General features: G+C 54.2%; 7 protein-coding genes across 7 annotated transcripts; 3 read left to right on the top strand and 4 right to left on the bottom strand.

Moving 5' to 3' along the window:
• Nucleotides 1-1,049: 1,049 nt before the first annotated feature.
• MONBRDRAFT_14373 (uncharacterized protein) lies at nucleotides 1,050-3,635 on the top strand (the record flags this gene model as incomplete). Its single annotated transcript, XM_001742988.1, has 14 exons — nucleotides 1,050-1,102; nucleotides 1,207-1,339; nucleotides 1,484-1,567; nucleotides 1,712-1,752; nucleotides 1,865-1,994; nucleotides 2,099-2,155; nucleotides 2,242-2,364; nucleotides 2,461-2,510; nucleotides 2,609-2,659; nucleotides 2,775-2,806; nucleotides 3,008-3,121; nucleotides 3,251-3,324; nucleotides 3,437-3,487; nucleotides 3,567-3,635. Coding segments are annotated over 14 exons (1,062 nt in total), but the record flags the coding sequence as incomplete, so codon positions are not given.
• A 1,307-nt stretch (nucleotides 3,636-4,942) lies between these two features.
• MONBRDRAFT_3397 (uncharacterized protein) lies at nucleotides 4,943-5,295 on the bottom strand (the record flags this gene model as incomplete). The annotated part of the gene is made up of 2 exons (XM_001743309.1): nucleotides 4,943-5,053; nucleotides 5,176-5,295. Coding segments are annotated over 2 exons (231 nt in total), but the record flags the coding sequence as incomplete, so codon positions are not given.
• A 1,357-nt stretch (nucleotides 5,296-6,652) lies between these two features.
• On the top strand, nucleotides 6,653-7,827 carry MONBRDRAFT_5748 (uncharacterized protein; the record flags this gene model as incomplete). Its single annotated transcript, XM_001742989.1, has 2 exons — nucleotides 6,653-6,768; nucleotides 6,918-7,827. The coding sequence occupies 2 exons, from the start codon at nucleotides 6,653-6,655 to the stop codon at nucleotides 7,825-7,827; spliced, it is 1,026 nt and encodes a 341-aa protein (XP_001743041.1).
• Nucleotides 7,828-8,371: 544 nt separating this feature from the next.
• MONBRDRAFT_22879 (uncharacterized protein) lies at nucleotides 8,372-9,536 on the bottom strand (the record flags this gene model as incomplete). Its single annotated transcript, XM_001743310.1, has 3 exons — nucleotides 8,372-9,171; nucleotides 9,282-9,339; nucleotides 9,444-9,536. 3 exons carry the CDS (start codon nucleotides 9,534-9,536, stop codon nucleotides 8,372-8,374), a joined length of 951 nt encoding a protein of 316 aa, XP_001743362.1.
• A 1,176-nt stretch (nucleotides 9,537-10,712) lies between these two features.
• MONBRDRAFT_14391 (uncharacterized protein) lies at nucleotides 10,713-11,874 on the top strand (the record flags this gene model as incomplete). Its single annotated transcript, XM_001742990.1, has 4 exons — nucleotides 10,713-10,776; nucleotides 11,130-11,313; nucleotides 11,443-11,557; nucleotides 11,698-11,874. 4 exons carry the CDS (start codon nucleotides 10,713-10,715, stop codon nucleotides 11,872-11,874), a joined length of 540 nt encoding a protein of 179 aa, XP_001743042.1.
• Nucleotides 11,875-12,206: 332 nt separating this feature from the next.
• Nucleotides 12,207-19,926, bottom strand: MONBRDRAFT_31201 (uncharacterized protein; the record flags this gene model as incomplete). The annotated part of the gene is made up of 24 exons (XM_001743311.1): nucleotides 12,207-12,615; nucleotides 12,815-12,938; nucleotides 13,140-13,207; nucleotides 13,307-13,376; nucleotides 13,970-14,056; nucleotides 14,132-14,307; nucleotides 14,396-14,657; nucleotides 14,754-14,806; nucleotides 14,959-15,028; nucleotides 15,129-15,498; nucleotides 15,623-15,706; nucleotides 15,825-15,893; nucleotides 16,022-16,178; nucleotides 16,280-16,407; nucleotides 16,787-16,922; nucleotides 17,002-17,652; nucleotides 17,863-18,025; nucleotides 18,162-18,270; nucleotides 18,476-18,541; nucleotides 18,835-18,922; nucleotides 19,046-19,185; nucleotides 19,272-19,362; nucleotides 19,463-19,534; nucleotides 19,753-19,926. The coding sequence occupies 24 exons, from the start codon at nucleotides 19,924-19,926 to the stop codon at nucleotides 12,340-12,342; spliced, it is 3,684 nt and encodes a 1,227-aa protein (XP_001743363.1). The 3' UTR covers nucleotides 12,207-12,339.
• A 171-nt stretch (nucleotides 19,927-20,097) lies between these two features.
• Nucleotides 20,098-21,141, bottom strand: MONBRDRAFT_22882 (uncharacterized protein; the record flags this gene model as incomplete). Its single annotated transcript, XM_001743312.1, has 3 exons — nucleotides 20,098-20,243; nucleotides 20,466-20,556; nucleotides 21,058-21,141. 3 exons carry the CDS (start codon nucleotides 21,139-21,141, stop codon nucleotides 20,098-20,100), a joined length of 321 nt encoding a protein of 106 aa, XP_001743364.1.
• Nucleotides 21,142-23,969: the final 2,828 nt, after the last annotated feature.

Consider the following 23,969-nt stretch of genomic DNA (forward strand, 5'->3'; position numbering starts at 1 on the left):
TTTTCTTTGGGTTTGTCCCGTGTATGTGTGCTGACCAAGGCATGCGTGCGTACTTGCGAGCTTCACGGCGCCAAGATCTACACGACCAACCAGTGTTGCCTGTCTAAAAGCTGTACAGGCCACAGCCACCCTTGTAACATCCACGTCAAGGGCGAACGGCCACTTGAAGCGCGATACTCGTGCACGATCCTCAAAATTGGAAACTGTTCCAGCGCGCGCAAGACACACACACACACACACACACACACACACACACACACACACACACACACACACACACTCACTCAAGAGCGCGAAATTTTAAGGAGACAAATATTTGTATACTTAAAGTTAAATTGTTGAAAATGGAGGGGTATTCGGTGTTGTGTGAAGAAAAAGGGCAGCCACGGCGGGCTGGGGATGCCGGAGCAGTGATGGTAGGTAGGCAAGGGGGGGTAAACAAGCACAGCCGGGGCTGGCACAGGCACAAGGATTTCACAAGAATGGCAGCGGGATCTCGCATGTCAACCACTCAAAACGAATAGAGCAGCTTCTCGGCTCATCGCCATCGGATCAAGAAAACAGCAACAACAACTCCGTGAGCCAGTGGCACTTTCTTCCATTTTCATTTCAGTGGTCCATCGCATCGTTTCTGGTGTGTGAGGTAGCGCGTCGGGCAGTGGGGTTCAAGGGCTCGAAGTCAGGATTAGAACACACGCGGATCGGTGTGTCCTGTTGCTACCGAGGTCGTTTTTGTTCTCGTCATATCGACACGCGAGAGATCAGCGCATGATTGGACGGTGCATGAGCACCGATAGCCCTCATCCCACGTCCCTCGGCTACCCAAGGCACCTTGACGTAGGCCCATTCCCATTGAGCATCCCCACGGTCTGATCCCAGCAGAATGAGCGAGGTGGGCGCGCTTCTTGCCCTGTTTGATTCGTTGGCTGCCTGCAATCGTTGTTGAGCCCAAGCTCAGCTACACAAGGGCTTCCCAGGCTGACCTCACGAACAAATCTCGTTCTACCTTTTGAGGGTTCCAGCCCGAACAGAAGCAGGCAAAAATTGCCTTTGACCCCGATGATCATTCCCATCGTCGCTTCAACCCGCTCCTGGATGAATGGTCTGTTTTCTTTGTGCGCCTGAATCCGTCCTTGCTTTGATAAGAAAGTAGGGCATGTGGACTGATGTGCTTCTGCCGATTCCTCAATCCAACCCCTTGCCCAGGGTCCTGGTCTCTCCGCATCGCATGAAGCGACCGTGGAAAGGCGCGATTGAAGACCCTTTTGACTTTGCCAGCATCCCCAAGCATGATCCCACCAACCCCCTGGCTCCCGGTGGGCCTCGCCCGGGTGGATTGGTGCGTCCCCCTGCCCAAGCCATCAGAGAATGCCCTGGCCTCGCTGCAGCGAGAGATTAGTTTACATTTGAGCCACACCAGTTTTTTGCCCGCGCAAAGTGCCTTTCACCCCTTGCTCCTCCCGCTGCGATGCACCTCCGATAGCACAACCCCATGTATGAGTGCACTTACGTGTTTGACAACGACTTTCCTAGCCTGACCGACTCGCTTCCCCAACCAAGTATGCTCGTCATTTGACTGATGACCCCTGCGCCTTGGGCCTCGTTTCCCCTGTTGCAAGCACAAAATAACTGTCCCGTTCAAACTTTAAGACTTAACCCGGTGATAACTGCATCGCTTATCCACCCAATTATAGCCGAGGAGCAATGCAAGCGCAACGAGCTCATGCAGCTTGCTGGCGTGCGCGGCTGCTGGTATGCAGCTCTCCATTGCAAATTTCCATAATCTTCCCATGGTGGCTGCCCGCCCATTTCAACCGCACTTAGTACAACTAACCGCGACCATGGTTTGAATTGTCTCCTATAGCCGAGTCATGTGCTTTCATCCAGACAGCAACGTGACGCTGCCCCTCATGACCGTGGCGGAGATTCGCAAGGTCATCGACACTTGGGCAGAGCAGATGATCGATCTCGGTTCGCGCTTCAAGTGGGTTCAGGTTGGTAGCCTATCCGTGCACTCTTCCGAGTACTGCCTCTCGTACATGACTTCGAAGGCGTCATGACCGTCCCCCTCAATGCACCTTCCAACGCCGATCCACAGCTTTTTGAGAACAAGGGGCAAGCCATGGGTTGCTCCAACCCGCACCCACACTGCCAGGTTGGTTTTTATTGGCGTTGCCTACCATCAAGCCCACACAGGCACTCCACGTGTCTCTCTCGCTTCACTTATCATGCGGCCTGCAGATTTGGGCCACGGGACATCTGCCCAATACGGCTGCGCGCAAGGATCAAGCTCAGCTGGCTTGGTTCAAAAAGCACGGCTCACCCATGTTGATGGATTACATCAAGCTGGAGCTCGAGGCCAAGGTATGCTCCCTTGCACCTTTGCATCTCATCGCCCCTGTACTACTGTGACAAATTCTGAGCGTCATTCGACGTGCCTAACGGCATCCTGTTCACCAGGAGCGCATTGTGGTTGAAAACGAGCATTGGTGTGCCGTTGTGCCTTGGTGGTACGTTGTACACAACGTCGTGGATCCTAAAACATGCCGCCCTCATTCGATCCCATGTGGGGTGCTCTGACACTCTCTTTTGCGCGATCGATTGTCAGGGCGTTGTGGCCATATGAGACGCTTGTGCTGCCCAAGCGTCACGTTCTTCGGTATGGCGTTTCGGTTGAGACATGCTACCACGATGGAGCGGGGGTTTGCCAAATTTCATCTCTCATATTTTTTTTGACCTCATGCCTGTGCCAACACCATTGTGATGGTAACCAGACTGCAAGACCTCACGCCAGAGGAGCGCGACGGTATGCCCGCAGATTCGTGTGTGTGTGTCTGTCTGTCTGTCTGTCTGTCTGTCTGTCTGTCTGTCTGTCTGTCTGTCTGTCTGTCTGTCTGTCTGTCTGTGTCTGTGTGTCTGTGTGTCTGTGTGTCTGTGTCTGTGTGGCTGTCATGGCCGTGATTGCGTCATCGCTTGCGCTAACAGGCTTCTCGCACCCACTGCTTAGCCTGCGCCGATATCACAAAGCGCCTGACAATCAAGTACGACAACCTCTTCCAAACATCTTTCCCCTATTCCATGGGCTGGCACGGTGCACCAACTGGTGAGATCCCGACATCTTGTTGTGCAAACATCAATGTTTCCTAGCGCAACGTCAATCACCCTGCCCGGCCCCTTTACCTTGGTCACATGACACGTTCTGAGTCACATCTGTTCCTTGCTTTGACAACAGGCGACACCAAGGATGAAGATTGCCAGCACTGGCAGCTGCATGCCATCTACTATCCCCCTCTTTTGCGCTCGGCTTCGGTCAAGAAATTTATGGTGAGCATCATGGAAAAACACCCGGGTGAATGGGATGCGCTGTCAGTCTACATACGCACAGAGGATGCGCCCGGTTGGCTCTGGGATTGATACCTTGTATTCTCGATCGTAGGTGGGTTATGAGCTGCACGCTGAAGCACAACGTGATCTCACTGCCGAGCAGGTAAGTCTCGATTCGAACCGATTTGCTTACATGCTGCCGTGGCCGGCCTGTAACGCTCGACTGCTGGGGTTCAAATCAGGCGGCACGCAAGTTGCGGGATCTTCCTGCCGAACACTACTTTACCGCCCAGCAGAAAGCAGCTGAATAATAATTTTACCAACGCACCTAGCCATTCATACATGGCCGCTGCACATGGTATCATGCGTAGCATGCGAGCAGCTGCATCTTTCCCTTAGAGGAAGCTTAGGAGCTTCCGTTGTTGTTATTGCTGTAGCTGTTGTTGTTTTTGTTGTTGTCGTCGTCGTAGTTGTCGTTGTCGTTGTCGTTGTAATATTTTTTCGCCTTTTTGATATCTTCAACGACAAAGCAGTTGGGTGATTTGAACCGATGCCCTCAGCCAAACACGCGCCCTGGTTTCAACACACAAACAGTCATGGTTTTGTCTTGCCTGATTGGAAGATGTCAAGCAAAAACCTTCAAAAGATAAATTTGGAGCAGGGGCGTACGAACTGTGCCCTCAAAACAGAGGCACCCAGACGGACCAGGTGCCTGGGACGGACAACACAAAGAAAACACAAGTCGATCCTGCCTGCACTTCTGTCAACCCATTCACAAACATGGGTCATGGCACAAAAAAAAAGGGTTTTCATACCGACGATGACTGCCATCATCAGGGCGGGAGCAGAAGAAAAAACTTAGTTGCGCTTCTTGGTAGGACCAGTTTTCTTGCTCGGGCGGCCGCGCCCACCAGCTGGGGCAGTCGAAGGCCGAGCAGGGCCAGTCTTGGAGGCTTGTGCCTTGGCAGGTTTGGCCTTTGATTCGGAAGCGGGGGCCTTGGCTTGATTCTTGCGTGTTGACTTGGGCGTGGCTGCATTAGACGCAGTCGTCGAGGTCGCACCCTTGGAGGGAGTGGTGGCCTTGGCCTTGGCAGGAGAAGCCGTGGTTTCTGATCCATCGACCGACTTACTGCGCTTGGTAGGCTGCCATGATGGAGGCAATAAGGTTGAGGCACGGATGAGCACAAGTTGTCACTGAAAAGAAAAGGCGACTCAGGTACGACTAGAATCACGATAAGTGGACGCACGAGCTCAAAACTGTAGTCAAAACCAGCCTCGGCCAGCTCCTGGTTTCGCTTATGCATGGCTGCGCGCAAGCGACTCTGGCGGGCTTGGCGGCCTTCTTCCGTGCGCGTCTGATGAACAAATCAAATGGAATGAGCAAGGCTTGACGTTTATGAACAAAGGAGGTGTGCACTTCGAAGCGTACAGCATTGCGCTTTCGAGCATCCATGCGACGCGTGTTCATGCGACGTGTCTGCTTGAAAAGTTTGGGTGGCACCTTTTCCGGTGGAACGACGGTGCCTGAACAAGGATTGTTAAAAGTGGTCGTGAGTGCAGCCATTCCAAACAGCAAACGAATGGGCTCGAGCTTTGAGCAGAAGGAGGATGACGACGTACAAACAAGGAGACGGTCGAACAGCAGGTAGTTGTTCATCGTTTCAGCGACAATTTCAGCGACTTCAGGCTCGAGAAACTCCACAAAGGCATAGCCACGAGGGCGGCCGGTCTGGCGTCGGCATGGGGAAGCAGGGCAGGGTGGGTGTTGAGTGAATTGCGGACCTGGGCTGTGTGAGAAGGATCGTGGGCGGCCTGCTTGCTCATTGAAGCCAGAGAGACGAAGAAGCAGACCTTGGGTGAACGAGAAACGCGCACACGAGTTACAGAGCCAAACTGGGCAAAGTAGCTGCGCATCTGTTGCTCGTAAAAACCAAATGGAATGTGGCCGATGTACACGACGCCGCGCTTTTCAGCCTCGGGCTTGACGGAAGCCTTGACTCGCGTGTTCTGAGGCAAAGTCACAGACAATAACATGTGAATGAGAAAAGCACGGGCGTCAATGCCAAGCAGGTGAGCGATGTGATTTTCGCCTTGTCGAGACAGATCAACGCTCAAAAAAAAAAGTTTTGGGGGCCCATATGCAACGTTAAGCTGTTTGATCTCGAAGAAACTAACCCGCTTGGCGGACGAAATCTTGCGCAGCATAATCTGCTCAGTCTTGGTGTCAAGTGCCAAGTCCTTAGGTTCTTCGGCGACGGGCTTCTCGGTGGTGTTGGTCACGCCGGCGGCCTCTTGCAGCTTGGTCATGGCACGCTTGGCGCCGGTGCGCTTGCCAGCGCGTGCTTTGGGTGTCGTGGAAGGCTTGGGCATGCTGGCGGAGAAGAAGCAAGCTCTGGTTGGCAAGTTACTCAACGTGCAAGAACCTGTGTAATCAGGCTCTTTGGAAGGAAGCGAGAGCGTGCCTGTCGAGCGACGCGAACGGGCAAGAAAGGCAACCTGTTGGCACCTGTATCGCCAATCACTTTTCGCCGGGCCCTTGGCTCGCACTCGTGCAGCCGAGCTCGCGAAAGGAGAAGAAGAAGGAGGAGGAGGAGGAGGAGGAGGAGAAGAAGAACGGCAACCACCAAGATCACCGCAGATACTGATCGACCTGCGTGCGCAAAAAAAAGGCAGAGGGAGCGAATCAGAGAGAGAGACACACACACACGTGTGCGACCAACACACAAACACACACACTCCCAAATGTGCGTGATAAGCTGACAATTTCATCTGACAGTATTGTCAGCTTATTCGTTCATTCCACAGAAAAACACACACACACACACACACACACACACACACACACACACACACACACACACACACACACACACACACACACACACACACACACAGTTTGCTCGTGTGATTGACTCGAAAGGCAGCGCGGACGTCGTTGAGATCAATCGATTGGTGCCGAGGCAACAAGGAGGTGGGAGGTGGAGAGGAGTCAGAGCTGACGGCCAGGGCGACGCAAGGTTCCACGCTTCTGTCGAGTTTGGATCAATTGTGATTGACTTTGTTTTGGAAACAAAGCCCCTGCAGGGAGCTGGTACAAAACGGCGCCGGTTGGGCAGGGTGAGGGCTGTGCTCGTGCCGGCCTTCGTCACTGCCTTCAGCGCTGTACACCCCTTTGCTTCCTTCTGATTGAAGCCGCTCTTTTTTTGGTGCATGCTTCAACAACATCGTGCTGGCGATAGCGTGTGCTGGACTTCACTCCAAAGCAGGACCTGCCCACAAACCAGGGTATTCTGACCTTTGCTCTTCGCAATCACCGGCCCCGATCACCATGGATCGGCACTACAAGGGCAACATTTCACGACAGCAAGCTGAACAGCTGCTGGCCTCGCGTGGTACAGTCGTTGGTGATTTCGTGGTGCGCGATACCACCAAGCAGCAAGGCCGGTAAGTCAGTCATCCACCCGCTGAGCTGTTGCCCCGCCCCCCTCTGGACTTGTGTCACTTGCTGTTGAGCAACGACGAGTCGCGGTGAGCACTCACGGCGCCCAATCGACTTACCTTGCACCTTTTTTCTTTGACTGTGTTGGGATCAGATATGTCATCACCTTCGTGTATGGTCAGCCACAGGCGACGCAGATGGGGCACAACATGGTGTGGGCCACCAGCCGTGGCTTTTACATCATGGATGTTAAATCCTTCTTTCAGACCATGGATGAGCTCCTCGACTATCTAGCGCAACAAGTGGTACCAGGGTTCACCGTCAAACTTCAAGTGGCGCCACCCGCGCCTGCACCCGTGCTTGCTCCAGGCAAGCCCAAACGCAACGCATACGACGAAATGGAAATGCCTTGGTCCGGGCCCAAGCATGAATACGAGGAGATTGAATTCAAAGACCCCAAGGCTCAGACCACGCAAGCTGTTCTTCAGGCAGACGAATATGAGGTTATTGACGTGGTGAGCGCACGCAAGGCTTACGAAGCCACGCGATCTCTTCGGCATCAGCCCAATCCCACGGCAAGCCCGGCGCCGCGCCTCCCGGCAGCCACCGAGACGAAGCCGCCGCAAATTAACCGTACGCGCAAACCCACCATCACCACACATTCAGCGTCACCTACCACGGCGCCACAGCCTGCTCCCCTATCTCAGCCGAGCTCGGCCTCGAGCTCCCCCCAGCAGCCGTCGCGCCAGCCGGTACAACCGGCGACTCACCGCGCAACTCCAGCGGGTAGTACATCGGCGCCCGTCGCCATCATGGCCGAGTACGCCACGGTGGATGAGCTGCGGTCTGGGCAGTCATCGGCTGCCGTGGCACCAAAAACCGATGCATACTCACAACTCAAGACCATGGGTGTACCCAAATCCCTTCGAGATGCTTCGTGGCAGGTGGGCGGTTCACCCAGCGCTCATCAACAATCGTCCAATGGCGCAATGGATGATGATTTTGAGGACCTGGACCTGGATGCCCTGGCAGCCACCCTAGTTTTGGATGGCGACGACTTTTGACAAGGCGCCGCAGCTTTCCCTCACGTTTGTCGGAGGGCCGGCGTCACGACAACCAGCCTCTTTTCTGTCTCGTTTTGTGCAAGTTGATTCTCTGACATGTGTTTGTGTGTTGACGCTTGGACTGGTTTGTTTGTTTGCTTTTTCTTTCGTTTGATTTTTTATCTTCTTCTTCTTCTTCTTCTTCTTACTGCTGTTCATGCTCTTTCTCGACTAGTCCATCTCAGATCCCAAATGACCAGTACAGTGTCTCACGGATCCCTTGTCTTGTATGGTTTCCCGGTTCCAGGATAACCGACCTATTGTTCTCCATGTGTCGTTATGTGTCGTTGATAAATTCACCCGTGCTGCCCGATGACTTATATGGAGGTGTGCGAAAGATCAAAAGCAAAAGGAATCACTCACTCACACACACACACACACACACACACACACACACACACACACACACACACACACACACACACACACACACACACACACACACACACACACACACACACACACACACAGAGGTTGAATAAAATTGCGATGCGCTCAGGTCTAGCTACCAACGGCCGGCTGCGACTAGTTCCTCGCGCATACCAGCGCGAAAAGTGGCATAATCGGCATGGCCCGTGACGGGCGTAACGACTTTGGCCCACTTGTCGCGAATATCGGACAGAACATCCGAGGGGATGGCAGCCTTGGCAGCCCCTACTTGGCCCTGATTCACCTTACCGCCGCCGAGTCCTGCCTCAACAGGCAAACCGCAGGCTGGGTTTCGCTTACGTTTGGTAATGTGCTCATCAAACTGCGATTCGTGAGTCTTCATAAAAGCAAAGGAGGAATGCTCAACGGCGGTCTGAATGACGTCGTCGGGGGAGTGAAGGCCCAGAAATCGGTCCACCCGGCGCACGGTCTCCTCAAGATGCTCTTTCATGTCCTCGAAAAACACCCACAAAACATTGTCGTCCAGGCGGTGGTGGTACCAGCTGGTGAGATGGTGGTGGTAGCTGGCGTTTTGCATTCGAGACGCCGGCTCGCCGCGCTTCAGCCAGAATTCACGCAAGAAGGTGGTGATATCGATCTCGCCGGGCTCGAAATACCAGCCCTGGAAAAAGTTGAAAAAAGAGAGCGCCACGTCCTCGGGATGACGCACCACAACGATGTATTTACCACCCTTGGGACAGTGGTCGTACCAGCAATGTGTTTTGTAGACGCGCGGCGCCGCCACCTGGGGAGCGTCAAGGGGGTGATCCAGGTCGTGGGCCAGCTCGATCCAGGGCACCACCTCACTAATCTCATCAAAGTCCATCGAGCCGCCCGTGCGCAGTTGATGGCAGATCTGCTGCATCCATGTCGTTCCTATGCCACGGTGGGTTTCCAACCAAGGCGAAGGATCAGATTGAAATCGCGACGACAGCAATCCAGGTGGTCCTTGAGAGTGACTGAGGGAGGACGACCGCCTGCCATACCGGCTTTGGGGGTGGTCACCACGAAGCAATCCGTGGGCTGGGGCTTGAATTCGAGGCCCTGAAAGAACGCGCGTGAGCCTTTGCAACGAGGAAGAGGGGTAGAGAAGCTCACCCACCATGGTGATTGGTGAGGCGTTTCAGCAGGCAGGGCTCTGGCCTCACCTTGGTCCGGCCTTCCTCCGTCTCCAGCCCACCGAGCCGCTGCTTGAGAAGCTTCATGGCTTCGGAATCCTGGTGCTCAGCCTCGTGTGGCATGGTGGCGGAACGGGACCAAGTTCAAGATGGTATCAAAGGGGCTAGAGGAGATGAGGGTGCCCGCTATTGCTTGAGTCGAGCGTCGTGTGCGTTGTGTGGGTGCAGCGTTGTTCGCTGGTTCGCGATCTGACCTATGATTGGAATCAAGCACCCTTTTGCGTATCGCGCAGAAAAAAAAAAAAAAAAAAAAAAAAAAAGCTGACATCAAGGGGGGGCAGGGAATGGGCAGAAAAACAATCAAGTTTTCATAAATACGCTATTTATAGAATTGGCTTTGAAGCCGCACACAACACGAACAGCTGGGGCCTTGAAACGTCGGGTATACTGTAACGGTATAGCACACTTTGAATTAAATTCAGTGTAACAGCGTCATGCTTTTTGGGCGTCATATTGTCATCATCAGGCGGAAAAGCCTCCATGGCGTCCACATGGGCACAGCACGTTACGTGTGTACGTCTTCAGCCCCTTTTGTTTTATTGCACCTCCAAATTTGCTTCAACAGCAACAGCAACAGTGACGATCCCCTTCCTTCCTCCAATGGGGTTTTTTTCCAGACCCATAATTTTCCACTCGCCCAAGAGCTTAAGCCAGGCAGGCGTGACCTTGACCCCCAACACACCACCACCACCACCACCACACCTTTTGTAGTCCCCTCTCCAAAATCCTTCACACACACACACACTAACCACTACAGCGTACACCCGCGGTACCAGTGTATCACTATCACCCTCTCTCCTCTCTCTCCACCACCACGAGTTGAGAGCGATACGGTCCAAAGCGGCATTCCCTTCCTCCAGCCGGTACCGTCATCCCTCTCGCTCTCTCGCTCTCTCGCTCTCTCGCTCTCTCGCTCTCTCGCCGGCTCCCCTCGAGTGGTTGTTGTCCTTCGTGTCCTGTCTCTGTCGTTATGAGCCCGCCACGCCGCCATATTCTTTCCCTCCTCCTGGTTGGGGTGAAGGCGTGGTGGACTGCTGCTGGTTTTGTTATTTTTCCAAGTGTGGTTGTAGCTCGCGCCGCCAACTGATAAAGTCAACTTGCATTTTTTGTTCGACTCGCAGCTTCTATTGCCCTTTCTTCCGGTTCGACACTTTGTCAAACACACAGACCAGCACCATGTCGGCTACCTATTGCGATGCCTCGACCATGAACATCTTCGACACGACCCCTGAGGGTCTGATGTGCCCCATCTACTCGTCGTTCTTCGGCGTCATGGGTGCCTCCGCCGCCATGGTCTTCAGCGGTACGTACAGCTGCTCGTTTACCGCAATACAAGATAAAACTCGCTCGTCCCGAGCTTGCCTGTTCTGTTCTGTTCTGGTGGTGTATACCACTCTCGGGCATGTCTGGGGATGAATACCTTGGCACCAGGAAGTGGTGGTCCGAACAGGGTCGAGGAGATTTTGACGCTCCTCAGGGGATGTTAGACGCGAGCGAACTTGGCACTCGCCCTGGCTGGCTTTTGCCACTTTGTCGCTCTTGTGTCTGTCGTGTGTCACGCTTCCATGGGATCATGATTGTCGGCAGCCTGGAGTCGGGTCAAAGTTGTGTGACGGAACATCCTCATTGCTTATTATTCTGTACAACTTGTTACAGCTCTTGGTGCTGCTTACGGTACCGCCAAGTCGGGCACCGGTATCGCTGCCATGTCCGTCATGCGCCCCGAGCTTATCATGAAGAGCATCATTCCCGTCGTCATGGCTGGTATCATTGCCATTTACGGTCTCGTCGTGTCCGTCCTCATTGCCAACAACATTGGCACTGACTACCCTCTGTTCAAGTATGTGATCAACCACTTGTTAGGAAAAACGAATGGTCCCTTTTTTTTTTTTTTTTTTTTTTTTTTTTTTTTTCACAACTCACGTGGTCACTTGCTTTTGTTCTTGTGCTCCGTATCAACTTTCTCTAGCGGCTTCATCCACCTTGGTGCCGGTCTCGCCGTCGGTATCTCCGGTCTTGCCGCTGGTTTCGCCATTGGTATTGTTGGTGACTCTGGTGTCCGTGGTACCGCTCAGCAACCCAAGGTTTGTTTTTTTGCTCCCCTCGTTATACTTTGTTGGACTCTCGCTCTTTTGATGCTTTGGACGCTGCCTCCCTTCCTTGGCACGCGATGACGCTCATTCATTGCCTTCGTCGTCTTTCTTTGCCCCTTCTCGACCAACAGCTCTTCGTCGGCATGATTCTGATTCTCATTTTCGCTGAGGTCCTTGGTCTCTACGGTCTCATTGTTGCTCTCATCCTTAACACCAAGGCCAGCAAGGGTGACTGCCATGCCTCTTGCTACAACCCCTGCTGCCCCACTGGCCAGTGCTACGACACCGACAAAAACCAGTGCGCTTAAGCCTGTGCACTTTGTGCGTGCGCTGAACAGTCGCATCCCATCTTTTTTCGCCTGCATCGAAGATTGGGGTCGCTGCTGTCTCAGTCGTGGCTTGGTACACAAAAAATGAAGAGCGTAATATGGACACACATCAATGCGTTTTTTTCAACTTTGGCGAATGCTTGGGTGTTCTTTTGTTTATGTTTTTCTCGCTTTTTCATGGCGTCCGCTAGCGCTTGAAGCATATGGCTATCTTTGTCTTGTTTCTACGCCCGTGCGTGACGCTCTCAAAACGAGCTAGGTGACTTTGTATGGTCGGAATATTCTTTTCCCTTTTCTTTTCTCTTTCTTTTCTGCTTTGAAAGCACGAACCGATGACGTGTCAATGAGCATGGGCTTCCGGTTCAGCCGCTTGCGTTACGGCTTTGTCGTTCGGGCTCTCAATGTTGTGAAGCTCCCGTCATGCGGGCTGCGCGTTGGCGAAGCTTAACTTCTTTGTTCATTGTTTCTGTGCTTGGGCTTTTTACCAGCTGCTCCCGCAATTGACTCTTGTCTTCGACTAATGTCCCGTCTCGATTTGCTCATTTGGGTTTCTGGGTCGTCACGACACTGACACAAAGCTTTCAAAGTCTTTTCGTGCACACAATGCGTGAATGTCCAATCAAGAAGAGTCTTGCAGTAGTCGGCAGACCGCTTCATGGGCCGCTTGCACCCGACGCTTCTCAGAAATGGGCACGTGTAGTCCTTGGTGGTACAAGGCACCTGAACCCACGTCCAAGGTAGCCCACCACCTCATAATGTGCAACCAGCCGTCGGCGCCCGACGTGTGTGCCTGCAGCAAAGCCTCAATGGCCCCAGGATCCCTTTGATGCAAATGAGCGCCCCCGAGTCGACGGTGAGATGATCCCGTGCCTACAACGCCTCATCAACGCCACAATAGCAGCAAAGGTGCGAGTCATACCGGGAGAGCTGCACTAAGCGCGCGATGACTGGCACTTCCGAGCTGATGGTTGCAAGATGCTCGGCCCAGGCATGCCAGGCCGCTGCGTGGCGTCCCGTGATGCGCAGCTTGGCCGTCGTTGAAGCTATGAACGGAGGCAGCGCAACGTCAGCTCGCCGCGCGTGTGACAAGAACGACAACAAAAGAAACACTACAGCCAGGGCGTAACGAGCTCTGCTTGGCAGGCGTAGGAGGGACGAAACAGCACTCACCACCACTGAGGTGATTGCTGACGAAAGCGACCGAGTTTTGCTCGGGTAGCCATTGGATAAAGCAGCTGCCAGACCGGTGCAAATATTGGCGTGCCAAGACCGCAGGTCGCTGACGCGGCCCCACGTCCAGCTCCGCCAGTTGCTGCGCCAAGGAGAGGCATCATAGAACATGATGGCTTTATGTAAGCGACAATGCAGCACGAACGAGCCACAGGGAATAACGCATCCCACACCCACGCACCACCTCGTCATGTCGCACATCCAGGATCAGGTCAAAGGCATCCTCCAGGGCTTCGAGCACAACACGTTGCCTACAGAGCACAAACCAAAATCCTTCAGGCGCTGTTCACACAAGCTGTGCCCTCGGGCCAGCACACGGTTACCATTGTCGGCCGGGGCAGATCGTTTCTTGGGGCCACGAACCGCTCTGGCGTGTCCATGGACACGGCTAAAGGGAGGACGAGCGGGGCACGCAGTGGGTCTGACAAACTCCGGGAAGCTGCCAATTGGGCAATGGGCATTTGAACACAGAGCATACTCCGCGCCTCCTGAGATGTACCGATCGTGTATTGAACAACACGCCCAGGCAGACCAAGGTGATGAGTGCTGCAAAGCAAAACTGTTCGGAGCTAGAACGAGATCCGAGGGCACTCAATGTGTCCACATGTTGTGCCGAGAAGAAGTGGCAGTGAACGGGGAGCTAAAAAAAAGCCTTACAGCACGTTTGATGATGCGCGCAAAGATATCTTGAATCACGCAGGCCGTGGCGACAAGCCACTGGCATTCAAAGTGAAACACACGATGGGGGTGGAATGTGCTGAAGAGTTGCAATCTTTCGGTAAGCTGTGCCCACTAATTACACCAAATCATCAGGCATCCTCACCACAAGCACAAGAGCACTTACGTATCCGCGTAAAGACCAGCCCATTCATCACGACCGCTGATGCCCTTGGGATCCACGTTGAGCCAAGTTACTTGTGCGAGAACATGTCTGCACCCGCCAACCGCCGGTCAGCGCACGGGATGCCATGCACTCGGTCGTGACAACACCAAGGGCATGGCTTACTTATCAGAGGCAGCAGCAACTTGGCTTGGCTGCAGGTCGCTCAGGCAGCGCTCGTCTGTGGGCTCCACCATGGATGTTACTGCAAAAGCCCCTACTTGCACGGGCTCAGCCGAACTGTCCGACGTTAGGGGCCCAAATTGCAGCGGCACCGCCTCCAAGCTACCGGATTTGCCTGGCTGCGCAGGCAGGACAAAACCACTGCGTGAGGTTTGATGAAACAAAAGCACTACACACGTGTACTTCTTGCCGCATGCATGCACATACACACACACACACACACACACACACATACACACAGAGGGCAACGACAAAGCAGAGGTAGAGACCGACCCGATAGGGCTTGAGAACGCGATGCACATCCTCAAGAAAACGGCCAAAGTTGCTCACGGCCTCGGCCACTGTCATGAAACGATGGGCTGGCACAACGCCAAAGCGCACGCGCCAAAAGCGAAGCGAGTCAATTTCATTGGAAGACAATGGCTCCGTCGCCACCTCACGATTCGACACGAGATTATCCGCGGCATTCCTATGACACAGGCAGTAGGTCGAATGATTGTATCATGATACGGTACAACGCAAGGGGTGGATAAATAACCCCCAAGCTTTGGCAACAGCCACGCACCAGTTGTACCCATCCAATGCCGAGGGGCTAAACTTGGTTTCCATAGCAATGGCCTGTGGATTGGTTACACACAGAAGTAAGCTTGTTTCCCGCAGGCCAGTATCGCAGAGAAGTATAAGTAAAAAAAATAAAAAAATAAAAAAATAAAAAAATTAAAAAAATTAAAAAAAAAAAAAAGCAGAATGGGCAATAATGGTACACATACGTCGGAGCGTCGATACGGGATGAGACCGTAGGAATAGGACAACGGCCGTGGGTGTAAGTGATCCAAGGGACTATTTGCAAGGTTGCGCACACCACGAGGCAGTCAGGCAGCGGTGGTAGGCGAACCAGGCTTGCAGCCCCCAATGAGGTGAAAACACGCAGAGCTCGAACCGATAAATGTCCACAAACACGGCATTCTCGTGTTGCTTGTATTCGAGCTTGTGAAAGTGGCTCCCAAAAGACATCCAATGAGCAACGTCCAAGTCGGACTCAGGGCTGTCGACGCTGGCCACGGCATTCAGGGGCATGTACAAGACATCGGGTAGAACGTTGGAGTTGCTTGACTTGACACGATTGTTCGTCGGCGCAGACGCGCGAGCCATGGCTGCAGACCGCGAATCGGTTTGCGATCGATCAGATGATTCCTCCAACACACCCCCTCGTCCACCTCGTCGGCTCCGCGACACACAAAGCTGAAATCCTTGTGCCATACGCTGCGCTTGGAGGAGCACAAACAGCTGCCGCATCATGGTGGCATTGCCTGTCAATGAAAGCGTTGATGGGTGAGTCCAGCAACACTCGTATCAAGTCGAATGAATGCCCACTCTACGGAATCGCCTATCCAGACACCCCAGCAATCAGAGCAGAGGGGAGGTCGGGCTTACCGGCTGGTCCTGGCCGGCCATCCCAATGACTGACAGCGTTGAGTTTGTAGTGGCTCACAACGCGATGCGTTTCCGTCAGCTCGACTACCATCGCCACACATCGCACATGCCGACAGAGAAGCTTGGGGTGAGCAACATGCAGGTGCAAATTCAAATGCTTCGCTATTCCAATAGTGGTACAAAGATCGGAAGCGCGGCTTACCTTCACTTGGCAGTTGGTCCGTGGTGAGCGGCAGGCAGGCTGGTCGGCAAATGCTCTTCCATGGTGGGCCTGCACAATCACGCGGGGTTAGTATTCGCACTATGCATCAACCCCATCAGCGACTGCAACCCAGGAACAACGCAGGTGGGTGAAGGCTCATCACTGAAACCGAATAGCATGGAGGCTGCTGCCCTCACCAAAAGGCGTGCTCGAGTTCAAGTAGGCGGGGGGAAACACGTGTTTCCAGTTGTGATTGCCACCCACAAACTCGTTGTATGCATCACGCAAAAGGTATGGATTGACCAAGGGGTGTCCACTCAACCGATCGCAGGCCCGGCGCTCCTGTTCCGACAACTACGAATAAGTAATGGATTCACAAGAAACAGTAGGGGGTTGAGTCGAGAGTGTCATGAAACAACATGGCCGTATACTTGCACACACACACACACACGCACCAACAAGTTGTCCTTGACGGCATAGCGGCGCCATGCGCGTGCCATGCGACGCACGCCGGCGTTGTGAAGCAAGCTTGGGTCAATGGGCGATTCACTCAGCGATGCCCCTACTGTGTACGAGGGTGGAACTGCAGATCCGGCAATCAGTGAGGCCCGTGGCGGGTGACAATCTACTATAAGAAGACCACGAGTCCTGGCAATAGCTAGCCAAGGCAACAGCTGCCACTTGTGTGCTGATTTCATGTTGGCCTCACCCGTTGTGCCCCTCAAGTTCGGAGCGCGAGTCACCAACGCTTGCTCGGGCGGCGGGATTTCCAAGGCCATGGTCGCTGCGGGGTCGGTGATGAGATCACGCACAGACTTTTCGCTGGTAGGCGGTGAGGCTGCATCTTTGACTGTATCGCCTTTGTGCAAACGATCGACTGTGAGGATGACTAGCAACACTCGCGCAAAGATTCACGCAAAAGGCAGCGCCATATGGAGAAGAGGCTATGTACACAAGCTTACTCGATGTGGAAGCGAGTTTGTCCGCAGTGGCAGCACCCAATGCCGTGGTAGGTGCGTCACGGACTAGTGGGGAATTGGCAGCTTGAAGGGTTGCCTGAGAAGGAACAAAGGATCCTTTGCTTGCATGGCGAGAAGCCTGCCAGGTTGAAAGACACGAGTCAGGTATGATACTTAACACATGAGCCGAAGCAGGAAGACAAGGGTAGTAAACGTACGCGCTGTGCCATTTCCCGCACAAGACTGTTGTCCCGACCAATGCTCACACTACGCCCGTCGTTCAGTGCACGTAAGGCTTGAGTCCCATCGTTGACTTGGTTCTCACGGGTTGACGACATGGCATCCTCGGCAGTGAGCCAGATGAGGCGATCGTGCTCTTCCATTTCTGCAAGAGTTTCTGGAGTGGTTTCATGGCGCGGTGCGGGCGCAATACGCCAGCGTTGACCTTCTTCGGCGCTGAAGACGGCCGACGTCTCCATGAAGCGCGCCGGCACATGTGGTTCCTCTTGCCATTGTGGAGTGAGGGCCTCACGAAGAATAAAGTCTTGGTCGTACAAGAAGGTGTGGATCCAGGTTGGGCGCGCATAAAAGTAAGGGTGGTCACCTCCGTGGCGTCGACGATCGACAAGGGGTGAAAAGACGCTCTCGCCCGTATCACTGCCAGTCCAGCCGGGTAAGCTGCTACTGCTGACCATGGGGGTCAGGCGGGTGGAGGCGTGGGGTGACCGATGCTCTGCGGTATCGTCCCGGGCTTGCCAGCGGAAGATGACAGCATCGTGGGCGCGTCGCTCAGCCAGGCACACGAGGTCACAACCAATGCCGTTGTCGCAAATACGCTGCTGGGATAGCTTGAGCAGCTCGGGTGACGACTAAGGAGTGGCAAAGATGGGTGTGATGAAAAGCAGCGTCCGCCCATCATTGACATTGCAATGTCATGGGGGGTGGAGCACCGAGCCACACGGGGGAGGGGAGAAAAAGAAAAAAAAAGTCCACACACATCACGTCTAGGATATGGAGAAAGTGCCAAGACAAAGAACGTGTTGCACCTGCCATTGCAGCGATTTGCAAGTGGAGCGCACCTCGAACAGCCCGCCGCCTGGGGAGATGATGAGAACGCCGAGTCCAGTGCGTTGAAAGACGCGATCCAGGTGATGTCGATCAAACACGTTGAGAGAGAGATTGACAGCCTCAAGCACGTTACCATGCAAGGCGCGGCTCAAGTGGCCGCGTGGCATTGAAGTTCTGTGAAGGGTGACATGACCCGAGGATAGCGGCAGCAGAGGCAAGGATAGGCGCTGAGAATAAGTCGCGAGCCAAAGCTTTGCACAAGAACCGACAGGTGATAGCCACCGTGACTTTGTGAGATCGATGTACGCACTCGAGTAGTTCGATCTTGTCAAGAAAATTGTTGAGGTAACCTCGAATGGTCGTGAGTTGCAGAAGAAGATCGACGCCGACTTCGTTCTGCAGAATCACCTGGTATAAGTCTTGGCATAATCGCCCGGTGCATGTACGTTGCAAGCGCTCTGCAATCGCACACGATGAAGCTCGTGAGTGTAAGTCGCGAGGATAGGTAGACTACCAGAAAGCGCGCACGAGCTGCCGCCTGTTGGCCTGTGCTCGAGCCGGTGCAGGAGCGAGGGTCGCAGATAGAGAATGGAGTGTCCTGTGGAGCAGCTGACTGGCACGTACGTTGGATGTGCGGCGGGAAGGCATCCACATCCGTTTCGTCGTAGAGAATGCGCGCAAAGAGGGTCACTGAGAGTTGATGCGCAGTTTTATGGTCGCGCCATTGCCCAAAGAGGTCGGATAAAAAGCGAAAGGTGCGTTCAATGTACTGATCCCCACTCCAATCGAATTCTTGCATTTCTGCGTGTAACGATAGGCAAGGATATGGATAGGACGGAACAGTGGCAGGCGCAGTAGCAAAATCCACCCGTTCATTGTCGCAAAGCCATCCGATGTCAATCGCCCATGATTGTGTGCGAGAAGAACATGAGCGTGCAAGAACATGAGGAGCAACTGGGGCCGAGAAGCTCGAGGCAACTGACCGGCTGACATTTGAATGAGCATGTGAATTTGGCATGCACTGGATCGATACACCACTTTGGTGCTGGCCGTGGCGTAGCCGCTCGCGACCTGTAGGGAGGGTGCCGATCCCAATAGATATGTGATGAATGGGGGTGGCGGGGGTGGCGGAAGGAGACGATCATGAGGATCTCCAGCAGCGATGGATAAGTGCAGTGGCGTTGGCGAGACTACCTCCTTGCCGTTGCTCTTGAGCCACAGCTGGCTGATCTGGCAACGAATGCCGCCCACTTGCACAGATCGCCCAACGTAGAGGCACTGTTGTTTGAGGCTGGAGGTGAGACGAAACATGTCGTTTCGCCCGATGTATTGGCCTAGTGAGGTAACAGTCGTTGTGAGCAGATTGCTGCAAGCGTTCGAGGCAACAGATTGCCAGTCCGGGTGCAAGACCTAGACTAACCCCGAAAGGTAATTTCGACGACGTCAAGAGCCACGGCTTCGGGCGCGACCTTAACAACATGAACCTCACGCAAATTGTCCAGCTTGAAGAGCTAGCCAGAGAAACACGCGCACAAGGCAAGAGGACAGGCGGGTGATGGATACGGCGACAGTCGAGTACAGCTGCCCAACGCACACAGTGTCGATCCGTACAGAAGCGATGCTGCCATGCAGACTGATCTGTCCCCCCGATGCCAGGCTGAGCTGCTCCTTTTGCGTGGGAATCTATGTGCAGACACGGACAAGAGGCGGTCTCAAGCCATGAGGATAAGGTGAACATCACAAACACCGGGCGTGCTCGAGTTTGTTCACCTTAACAACGATATGGCAATCCAGTTGCGATGAGGGTTGGTGCAGATCCACCAAATCTCCCTAAGATTGTTTGCAGATGGGTGTCGGCGGCCAAGAGCATGTCAGCGGGCCAAGACCGACCAGTCGCACACCGCTGGCAGCTTTGCGTGGGGGCATGGAACGAACAGGATGTAAATCGTGGAGGGCTGAAAGGTGCACATGACATCAGGCGCGTGCTCGTTGCCATCCGTGTCATGCACCCAGAGACGGTAGGAGTGATAGTTGGACAAACTGCCACTGCCATGGCTCAAGCCGGTGGTGGCCATCCTGCTTGGTCTGAGATGGAGCGGCCAGATTCCGCACTCGAGCACAAGTCGGCACGCACACACTTGCACACACCCTCACACGCCTTTACACACACACATGAATACCCTCTTTGATGTGGCCGAAAGCCACGACGGTTTCCCCGATGATCCCTTTACTGCCGCGGCGGCTGGTCAATGTCGCTGAGGCACACGGAGAGAGAGAGAGAGAGAGAGAGAGAGAGAGAGAGAGAGAGAGAGAGAGAGAGAGAGAGAGAGAGAGAGAGAGAGAGAGAGAGAGAGCAAGTGTCCAAGAGAAAGTGTGTCAATTTTCACTGTATCTCTTACGAGGATTTTTTCGGTTTTTTTTTTACACGTTCAAAAAACTCAACTTGTGGGGTGTCTGTGGCACTGGGGTCAGCTGTACAACAGGGCCGAGGAGATCCGTCAGCCATATCTCGGGAGGAGTTGTCGGTGGTGGGGATGCAGCGCATACTTGACTATGCAATTGTGGCAGCTGCAGCTGCCATCGTGGCGGTGCACATTGATCGGTCTCTCCTGACCTCCCCACCCGCTACGGCGGATCGTGAGGTGGTTGATTTCAACTGGCAGGGGAAGCCTCTTGGCAATGGTCAGTTTTGTCAGGCTGGTCAGCTGCGGGGAGGGGAGCGATGGCGTTCTGGCGTGCGGCAATTGGCCTGCTTGTGACACTGGTGCGGCTGGGCCTCACGTTGGGTGTGTCATCGTGGCGTGGCTCAGATCGAGGAGATGGGGCGCAGCTGCCCCCCTTTGGTGTCATGCGAATGGAGTGGCAGACACCGATTTATCGGTGCGTGTGGCAAGACATGGCACATGCTGCGTACGCAACGAGATGAAGCGTGTCTTGCTGGCTGGTACACTCACTTGATTTACTCTACTGTGTTCTTTTGGGCAGCGTCAACTTTGCCAATTTTGAGCCAGGGGCGCATGACCTACTCCAGTCTGTTGCGGCTAGCATTGAAGAGAGTTTTGCTGCGTTTCGTGCGGCCAATCCAACGCTGCCCGAAGTATCATATACTCGGTGCGTGACCAACCAGCCAGCACCTGTTGAGCTTGTCTGAATCTGGGAAGAACGCGCGCCCTTGTCCCGGAAGACTAATGAACCAATCGTCACACCCAATGCGTAGGGAGGGCATCAATGAAGCTTTCTTCCAGTGGCAAAGCCAAGGTGGTTGGGCTGGCATGCGGCGAAGTAGCCATGGTATCCGCAAGTTGGAATCATGGTTCAATTTCATGACGGACGTCTTTCTGAATCAAGTCGGCATGCACGAGGTGTGTCGCGTCCCCTGTGATGAGACCGGGGTGCTTCCCCCCAAAGGGGGCGTGCGTTGTCTGGTGTTGCCCCTTAATAAAGTGTTCTCTGAATTTGCCGCGCTTTGCGTGCCCTTGTTCGACCTGTTCAGTTATTGACGTGTTGGTATGAATGCGTAGACTGAAATTGCGAGCCGGAACCGAACACTCCACGCTTGGGCAACATATTTGCGGGCTTGTAACAGCCATGCGCTGCATACCCATCCAAACCATCTTGTGTCCGGCGTGCTTTACTTGCAGGTGCCAGAGGGAGCGGGGCCTCTTCAGTTTCATGATCCCCGGTTGGTGCGGAGCACACTTGGAGCGAGGGTCGTTGGGTGCTGCGCCTGCCGTGTGCCGCGTGTGGTCTGAGACAAACAGTCATGACCGATGCTTTTGTCGTTGATGTAGGGGACCATTGCCCCCCTTTGATGGAGTGGTGACCATCCAGCCTGAGGTGGGCGACTTGATCCTTTTTCCTTCGTGGCTGCCGCATCAAGTCGTGGCCAGCAGCAATGTTGATCTTGCGCGCATCTCCATCGCCTTTAATACCGCCGGTGAGTTGAGCGCGCAGCCTGGCTGCACGGTGTTGGACGTTGACGGCCACCATGACCAGTTGTCTGTCACTCGGGCTGGGCTGGTCGTGCACACCCTCGTGCCCCCCTTGTTTTCCCCTCTCTACCCAACCAAAACAAAACCCCCCGACCTGCCCGCTCGTGCTGAGGTGCGGCCACCACTTCTTCTTGAGTTGGTGTGGGTCATCAGGGAGAAGGGGTAATGAAGGGGATGCTCGAGCTGGTGTCTTGACTAGACAAGTCAACTGTCGTGCCGCGTCGGGCGTTGTGGCATTCTTGTGTGCTCTGGTGCTTTCCGGGTCCTTACTATCTGTCGAGCCTCTTACCCCACACTTTTATTTTATTACGTGTTTGTATTGAAAGGCGACTGGGCAGCGACTGGCTCCATCTCCGTCTCGTTTCCGTTGGAGCAGACCTGAGGCCGAGCCAATAGGTTGTCTCAGCTTGGGGCCAGAGTAAGGCTCGGCAAGTCGACAAGGGGTCGGAGCCAGGTGCACGGACGGCCATCGAGCACGTTATTGGGTTTCTTCCGTTTCACCTGTCAAATTCATAGCGTTCTGACGATCAAGAAGAATGAATGGTCATCTTGTGGGTCTTGTGGGATATTTTGGGTTTCTCGTGGAATGTACGGTTGCTCACTTCCATCAGCTTGGGCAATGGTGCCGCTGGCACGGAACCTGCGCACAAGCCTGTGCGTCACAATGGCGGTGTGCCCTGCAGCGTGCCACCAGGCGCGCAACGGATGCAAGAGGCGTCAAACGCTAGTGGACGGCGTTTTAAGCCCTGGTTTTCGTTTTTACCTTCAAATACGCCGCCCAAGTTGCTTCAGGCTACGCTACGGCTCCAGCTGGAACGTTGGGGCGGGGAGGAGGAGCAAGTGATTGGTTGAGCTAGGTTCGGCTTATTGTTGCTCATGGCCTGGCAAAGCAAGAGCGGCTGGTGTGGGCACCAGGCACGTTGCCATTCCCAAGCATGATCTTTTTGGGGGGCCCCGAACCATCCTTTTGGTTACTAATGGCTCCTGATGGGCAGAAGGCAGGTGCAGGGGTCTTCTCAAGCTTTAAGGTCGTTCCCGAAGTCAATGCGTGGCGTCAATGCGCGTTTGGCGGTTGCGCCTCAGATTTCTTTTTTTTTTGGCTGCTGTTTCCATATGGGGCTTGCCTTGTCAAGTCCTGTGCAGCTTGATGTCCCACCACTTGGTGTTGGTGTTGGTGCCAATCGTGCAGGAGCAGCCAAAGTACGCTGACACGACAGACTGTCCGTACGAGTCGGGGATGGTCAAAGCCCCCAAACCGGGCACGCGCTTGCCGCTTCCGCAGTAAAGCATCGAAAACATGGGGTTTCTCTGCAATGCATGACGTGTCGACGGTACGTCGTCAATCAAAAGATACCTTCCACCCTGGGTAGAATCTTTGGCACCCAAGATCACGGAGCCACTTGGTATCCCACATCAACAGTACAACGGCAGGTGGGTAGTGGGGCAAGCTCATGAGAGATGGCTAGGCGTCCCAAACGCCACCCCCTTGAACGCGTGGTCGGCTCGAAAGTCATGTCAAACGCGCGAGCGCCAAGCGCTTGGAAGAGTCTCGCAGCACTAACACCACGTAAACTCACTTTGGTGTGGTTTGGTGCTGTTGCAAAACGAGGGAAAGAAAAGGCACCGATCGACGCACAGTCGGAAGTAATCGAAAGGATTTCATCTGAAAAGGTGGAGCCCCACCACGCCGTTTCAAAATAGGATACCCATGACGTCAGGAGCAATCGTACGGTGCATGGCTGTAATGTCAGAACGTCAAGTTGTGATGTTTTGTGAGAAATCATGGGTCTGTGGGATTTTTGACTCTGGCTAAATGTTGATGAAGTGCAGGCGATACGGTCAACGCCAACACCAGGCCGCCCTACGCTTGGCGGTGTGGGTCACCTTGCCGTTGACCAAAGCGTCGAGTGGGCGGAACCATTCATCATTACTTACGTACGTGGGGGTTTTTTTTTATGACGAGGCTCGACGGGCCGAGTCACACCCCTGATGAGGCAAGGTCAGGTCTCGAATTGAGGTGGCGCGGGACTGCACCTTACCCACCCACCCCTATTATTGATTGCTTCACATCATCATGTCCTGGATCTGGAGAAGGACAGGAAAGCAAGAACGCGAGCCTGTGTGGA

Source organism: Monosiga brevicollis, genomic scaffold (assembly GCF_000002865.3).
Source record: "Monosiga brevicollis MX1 MONBRscaffold_3 genomic scaffold, whole genome shotgun sequence".
NCBI classification, from domain to species: Eukaryota; class Choanoflagellata; order Craspedida; family Salpingoecidae; genus Monosiga; species Monosiga brevicollis.